This window comes from Pongo pygmaeus, chromosome 6 (assembly GCF_028885625.2).
Source record: "Pongo pygmaeus isolate AG05252 chromosome 6, NHGRI_mPonPyg2-v2.0_pri, whole genome shotgun sequence".
Taxonomy (NCBI): domain Eukaryota; kingdom Metazoa; phylum Chordata; class Mammalia; order Primates; family Hominidae; genus Pongo; species Pongo pygmaeus.
Window position 1 is genome coordinate 85,397,172 of NC_072379.2, and position 7,366 is coordinate 85,404,537.

Genomic DNA, 7,366 nt, shown 5'->3' on the forward strand with positions numbered 1-7,366 from the left:
CTCCTGGGCTCAGGTGATCCTCCCACCTCAACCTTCCAGTTAGCTGGGACTACAGGCACATGCTACTGTGCCCAGCTATTTTTTCTTTTTCTTTTTTTTTTTCTTGGTAGAGATGGGGGGGCTCTCACTATGTTGCTCAGGCTGGCCTTGAACTCCTGGGCTCAAGCAAGCCTCCCGCCTTGGCCTCCCAAAATGCTGAGATTACAGGCAAGAGCCACCGCACTCGGCCTAAAGCTGATGTTTTATTCCACTGTACCACATTTTTTTAGGTGCTGAAAGGAATGTAAGAGAAGCTGTCTAGAGATTTTACATCTTAATTGTCCTTCATGTTTTTTATTGAAACCTCATTGAGATATAACAGGAGTTATTTTAAATGTCCTGTGATTGTCAAAATGTTTTTTACATTTAAATTTTGAAGATGCAAGATACAGAATGAAAGAAAAATGCCTTGAGTACAAATTACATGTTTGTCTTCTGTTCTCCACAAAAATTTAAACTTTCTAGGTGCGAGCAAAAAAGAAGAAAAGCAGTGAAGAGCGAGAAAAAGCAACAGCAAGTATCTCTTAACGTTTTTACAGACAATAGCATAGGTGTTTTAGTTTAATATAAAATGAGTCATGGTAAAGCTTGATTGGATTTACTGGGACCAAATAAGTATTTGTTGGGAAAGGTGTGGTGTGTTCAGCAGCTTCACTTAATGGATAGGAGAAAGTCAAAATGGTTCAGGAAAAATAAAAAATACCCTGGTAGCAAGCATGTTCTGTTTCCATTTCAGTATTTTACTGTTAGAAATATAAGCTCAGGGCTGGGCGCTGTGGCTCACGCCTGTAATCCCAGCACTTTGGGAGGCTGAGGCAGGTGGATCATGAGGTCAGGAGATCGAGACCATCCTGGCTAACACGGTGAAACCCCGTCTCTACTAAAAATACAAAAAATTAGCTGGGCGTGGTGGCGGGCACCTGTAATCCCAGCTACTCGGGAGGCTGAGGCAGGAGAACGGCGTGAACCCGGGAGGCAGAGCTTGCAGTGAGCCGAGATTGCGCCATTGCACTCCAGCCTGGGCGACAGAGTGCGACTACGTCTCAAAAAAAAAAAAAAATATATATATATATATATATATATATATATACACGTATATATATATATATATATATATACGTGTATATATATATATATATATATATATATGTATATATAAGCTCAGGCGGAGCACAGTGGCTCATGCCTGTAATCCCAGCACTTTGGGAGGCCGAGACGGGTGGATTGCAAGGTCAGGAGTTCAAGACCAGCCTGTCCAACATGGTGAAACCCTGTCTCTACTAAAAAAAAAAAAAAAAATACAAAAATTAGCCGGGTGTGGTGGTGGGCGCCTGTAATCCAGCTACTCGGGAGGCTGAGGCAGGAGAATTGCTTGAACCCGGGCGGCAGAGGTCGCAGTGAGCTGAGATCGCCCCACTGCACTCCAGCCTCAGCAACAGGGCAAGACTCCATCTCAAAAAAAAAAAAAAAGAAGAAATATAAGCTCAAATTTCTGTTTGACTTCCTTAAGCTACAATATGAAATATGAGAGACCAAAGTATGGTGATATCCGTTATCTTTGATAATAGTTACTTCCAAATCAGCCAAATCTGGTAATAGCAGAAAAAGCCTCTCCAAGCACTAGCTGCAATGAAAAAATAAGAATAGGACAACATAAATGACTCATTAATAAAGATTCTTTTGATAGCTTTTAAAGCCAAACTCTGCTATTAATGCAAATTGAGAAGAAAAGAGAAAGAAGAGGCGAATTAAGGAAAATAGAAGTAGTTTCCAAACAAGAAGCAGATCAACCAAGAGAAAATGGTTAACAGAGATTATTTTCAAAGAGTAATGCAAACAATATCAGCAAAGTAATTTAGGGGCCCTCAGTATAAATGTGAGCTATGACCTTTGAAGGCATTTTCTTAGGGAAAGGTGAAATAAAAATGAAAACATCATCATTTGTAGGTTTGAGTAACCCCTTCCCCAGAATTTCCCTGACTCTCAAAACAAGGTATCTTCTCTGATAGGAAGGCTCCCCTAGTAATGATTCAGAAATAACATTTTATGTGCTCCAAGCCTATGATGACAAATAAGTTTTTTTGTTTGTTTGTTTGTTTTTTCTGAATGTGAAAGTAGTTTGGGTGAAGATAGCTTTGGTCTGTGGTTCGGATTAATTAATTAAGACATAACCAAATAAGTATTTGCATACTTTCACTGTTTCATGCTTTCAGCTAGTGTGTATGTATGAAGCATCTCTATGCAGGCACTTTTCTAAGTCTTAAGAGTATAGTGGAGTATGAGATAGAAGAATATGATACGTGAGAGAGATACTGTGGGGACAGGCTCATGAAATCCTCGCTGAGGAAGTGAAATTAAGCTGAAATCTGATTTACAAGAAAGAGCCAACCATGTGAATATCAAAGGAAAGAATATCCTAGGCAGAGGGAAGAGCTCTTAGAGACCTATAGTGAGAATAAGCTTGATATATTTGAGGGACTAAGAAAAGGTAAGTGGCTTGATGCGTGGTGGGGAAAGAGGAATGCCATACAATGAGGGTAGAAAGTAAGCAGAGGCTTACTTAAATTACACAGCAGAGTGTGTTTTCATCAGAATGTTATAAGAAGCTGTTCTGAGGGTTTTAAACAAAGAGGTGACCTAAATATTTTACATTTTGTAAATGCTTTGGTACAGGAGATAAGTGGGCACAAGTGAGGAATGATGTTTGTACAGCAGTGATAGTAATGGAGTTGGACTGGCAAGGATGGATTTGAAATACATTTTGAACTTAGATGGTAAGACTTGCTTGGTGCTTTGCATGTGGACATTGGAGTTAAAGCAAAGAGCAGAATCAAAGATAGCTTAGATTCTTTGACCTAAGCAAAATGACAGATAAGTAGTGCCAGTTACTAAGATGGCTGAAGATTTGGAGAGAAAAATGAAGCATTTTGTTGTGGTAATTTCAGATATGCCTACGAGACATCCCAGGTAGAGCTGTTAACGAGGCACTTATAGTCCTGAGGTCAAAGAGTAGGACTGCATATAAAGATTTGGGCATCATTGGTTTTAAGTGGAATGTAAAGCATGTGACTGGGAGAGTATGTGGTAAACAATGGAAGGAAGCCCCAGAAAAGCCAGCCAGAGGAAGAAGAGCCAGCAAAGGAAATGAAGAGGTCTTTGTGATAGAAGAAAACCAGCAGAGAGGTGTCATGGAAGCTAAGAAGAAAATGATTTTTAGAAGATAGTGCTCAGCTGTCCTTTTATGAAAAAGCAACCTATACCCAAAACTTAGTTTTAAAAGCCCAAATTATAAGATTTTGGACTCTGTAACATTCCCTATGTACTTCAAACATGAAGTGAGAAAAGAATGATGAAAATTAGCTTAGTGCCACAGAGTGGTAGAGGCCTTTGAGAGAGGGGAGAGTAGATAGTGCTGATAGATAGGAAATGGATAGGAAACTCTGCTGTTACCATCCTTATAGGTCTCTTCTCCTTTCTTGCTTTTCATTTTCTTCTCTTGAATATCAATACACTAGCAGCAGTCTCTCATTTGGTACCACCTTTCCAAGTATCTGTGTTTCTAAAAGTTCTGCCTTCTGTAACAGAAATAGGAGGGTCAGACTTCAGCAAAACTCCAGCTCCCTTCAATCCACTCATAGTTTAACTACTTTTACCAGGTGTTAGTGGCATTTTCTTCTAAAAATCAGACATCTGTTTTGCTTAACAAAGTGGACTTTTTAACTATACATTGATACTTTGTACTAATTAGTTGATTTTAATTTAATAATTTAATAATTAATGACAACTTCAAGTAGTGCTGCCAGTCTGAGCAGTACACAATACCTGTGTACCTATTTACTTAAAACTAGCAAATTTAATATCTCTGTTCTGTCTGAAAACTATTTTAGAAAAACAGTTATGTTTTTCTTTGGTTACTCCATTCCAGTAACTGCAATTACTTTACCTTTAGAAGTTATATAGCATGAAATATAGTGATTGGTAGCATGATTCAGTTGAATTTATTTCCTACAGGAAATTTTGTTAGAAGTTATGTTAATGTGCTAATGACTTAAGAGTTTCTCCCTATCTTTTTGAAAATCAACAAGAACTGTTTTAGTCCTCATATGATACTGGTTGTTGAGACTTTTCGAGGAATGTTTTGAGTAGTTTTCTTGGTTGTGTGAATTGTTTGGAATTATGTAGTAGCTTAGAAGAAGCATGGTAAAGATGCTTTTAATTTGCATATTTTTATATAGTAATGTCTAACATGGAATTGTCTTTACAGGAAAAAACAAAAAAGAAAAAGAAGCATAAGAAACACAGTAAGAAGAAGAAAAAGAAGGCTGCTAGTTCAAGTCCTGACTCACCATAACATTAAGAAAAATCAGGATTCCCTTATAAAGAAAGTGCAATGTCTGAGGAAATTTCAACTGTGAAAACTGCAACATATTTACTAAAATGCATGAATTTTCTTGTTTTTAGAATTATTCCTGGACTATTCAGTAGCCACTCAGATGCCACTGTGTGAAAGGGCCATAAATGTTGCCTGCTGCTTGAACATCTATTTTTTTCTCTTCCAGTGCTTGATAACTCTGGGAGATAATACACTGCAGTCGTACTAGTGGTTAAGATATTTGGGAATAAAATTAATACTTTTGACTAGAAGCGTCTAAGGATAAACCAACAGAAATTGAATCTGGATATGTCTTTAAGATGTAATCAGAAATGACCAGATGACTCTAGTTAAAATTTTTGAAGGAGGGATTACATTAATATTTCAAAACCCTTACTCTGTAGATAAGTGTATTTTAATTTTTTCCCCTCGTATACTTTTATTTACCTGGGGAAGGAGCTTTTAGGGTTGGGGGGGGGTGGTTTGCTATCTCTTTAGCTAGCAGAATAGTGTGCCTTTGATCCTCACACATCCTGTATTATGGACACAGTAGCCATGCTTCACGGGGAGGTCAGAGCTGGCTACCAGCAGTCTTGCCCTTTACTGAGCTTAGTGTCATCTTTGGATGCTGTCATATGCTGCTTTGAGTGAACCAGAGAAACAGCCATTTGCAGCATGAGAAAGCCCCAAAAGCTCTGGGATTTACCTCCACTTCAGTAATAATGAATATTTTTTAGCATTAGAATGTGTTATGTCATTTGAATTAATTTTGACTACACTTTGGCTTGGGAGAGGAATTATTTTAAATAGACACTGGTACTTTTTGAACTTGATAGCTAAAGATTCTAAAATGCATGTTTTATATTAAGTTTTAACCAGTCAGGAAAATTTTATGTAACCAGTGATAGTTTTTTGTATGAATTTTGTTTAGGCTGCAATGTTTAGCTTTTGTTAACTCCTCACTCTTGCTGTCTTAAGTTCATTACTATGTTTAATGGCCTACTTGCCAAGATATTTAGCATGTAAAAAGCAGGGTTTTGATTAAAAAAAAAAAAAAAAACGGCTTCATATTGAAGCTGAGACTTACAATAACAAGTTGAGTGGCAAGCCTGGTATGCTGTGTCTTATTGCCAGAATCTTAGTAAATGTAATGTTTTAAAAGTTTGTTGTCTTTGTATATTAATAACAAATTATGACAAGTTAAGTTTAAATAAGAGTTACATTATTGCTCTCCCTGTGTCATATTTTACTAAGATTTTGTGCCTCATGTCTACTGCTGAATTGTTTACTAGGAATGTTAAAAGGAATTGATAATTCATTTTCATTTTACATTTTTATATAATCAGGTAACATGACATACAACTTGATGTACAATTTTGCCTGTTACAAAGGGTGTGCTAATTATAGTGGTATATGCACAGAACATGTTGGCATGACAACAGGCTGAATAAATAGCTATTTTACTTAAAAATAGCTGTGTTCTTATCAGCTCCCTTTGGACTGCAAGTAAACTTACAAAGATAAACACTCCTAGATGTTAAGCTGGAAATAGATAAGACATATCCCTAAATTTTTAGCTATTAAAAAAACACATGTCTTGGTTTCTTATACTCAAAGCTGCATACTATTTCCTAATAAAAGATATCTGTATGCTTTTGAATACACAGAAAATTTAAGGGACATTTTGCATCCAAAAGGAAGTTTCCTAGAATTGTTGTTCATGAAAATGCCAGAAGATAAGTTGATCAGATCACATGGTCATCACTTTTGTTACGACACAGAAGTGCAGGTTTACAGACTAGTCCAGTAGGTATATAAAGATTGTATTCCACTAGAAGCAACTGTTCATTTTATTAGACGGGGAAGAAGGTGATTTGGTGAAAAACTATATTCTTTCCAGAATGTGTTAACTGTCTGGGCAACACTTTTTTCTAGTCCTCTGTTGGTAGCCTTAACAGCCTCCTAACGAAGTATGGAAAGAAAAGAAAATTTGACAGAGTAATTTTTTTATTTTATTTTTTTATTTTTTTGGCAACAGAGTCTCACTCTCTTTCCTGGGCTGGAGTGCAGTGGTGTGATTTCAGCTCACTGTAGCCTCGACCTCCCAGGCTCAAGTGATCCTCCCACCTCAATCTCCTGAGTAGCTGGGACTTCAGGCACACATCACCATGCCTGGCTGTTTTTTATTTTTTTTATTTTTTGTAGAGATGGGGTTTCACCATGTTGCCCAGGCTGATCCCAAACTCCTGGGCTCAAGTGATCCACCCACCTCTGCCTCCCAAAGTACTAGGATTACAGGTATGAGCCACTGCGCCTAGCTGACAGAGTAATATTATCAGTTATGTTTATTCCAAAGTTATTACCCTGTGCAAGTTACTAACATGTCTTCCTCCCTTCCAAACTACCCTTTTTCTTGACAAACTTTACACCAATTTTTTACAAATACAAGGCATGTTACTAGGATAACGGTACTGGAATAACTACCGTAAATCAGTGGATGTTCAAGATAGAAAAATTGGCTTTATACTCATGCTACCTCTTTGTAATTGTTTGGATTCCTTTGGCTGCCCTTAGTATATTTAGATGTTTTAAATACCATTAGAGTGTCCTGAATTTATTTTAACTAGAATACAGATTTACATTCCTTCAATCAAGTTGTATTAAAAACCTATTGCTTAATTTTCTGACATTTCATGGAGACCCATAGACAAGGCTCACAGAAACCAAGTGAGAACAGCTATTCTTCAAACTTAAGTGACAGGGTTCATAGTTTTTTAAAAATTGCTACTTTTTAACTTAAATTCTATGAATACTCATTTATTTATTTGCTTAAGAAAAGTTTTGAGAAACCTTTTTTCCCCCCAACTGTATTTAATCATAGATCACTGCATCCTTGACTTCCCAGGCTCAAGTCAGCCTCCCACTCCAGCCTTCCCAGTAGCTGGAACCTGTGAC

At 37.1% G+C, this 7,366-nt stretch overlaps 1 protein-coding gene across 3 annotated transcripts in view; it reads left to right on the forward strand.

Moving 5' to 3' along the window:
* The window catches only part of FAM133B (family with sequence similarity 133 member B), a 29,217-nt gene extending 23,575 nt beyond the window's left edge, over positions 1–5,642 (forward strand). The window contains exons 10-11 of one of the 3 annotated variants that reach the window (XM_054493855.2): positions 505–556; positions 4,304–5,642. In XM_054493855.2, the coding sequence (XP_054349830.1) occupies positions 505–556; positions 4,304–4,332 (81 nt within the window). In that variant the 3' untranslated portion in view covers positions 4,333–5,642. The remainder of the gene's footprint in view (positions 1–504; positions 557–4,303) is intronic. The other 2 variants (XM_054493853.2, XM_054493854.2) reach the window with 2 other exon arrangements.
* The last annotated feature ends 1,724 nt before the right edge of the window (positions 5,643–7,366 follow it).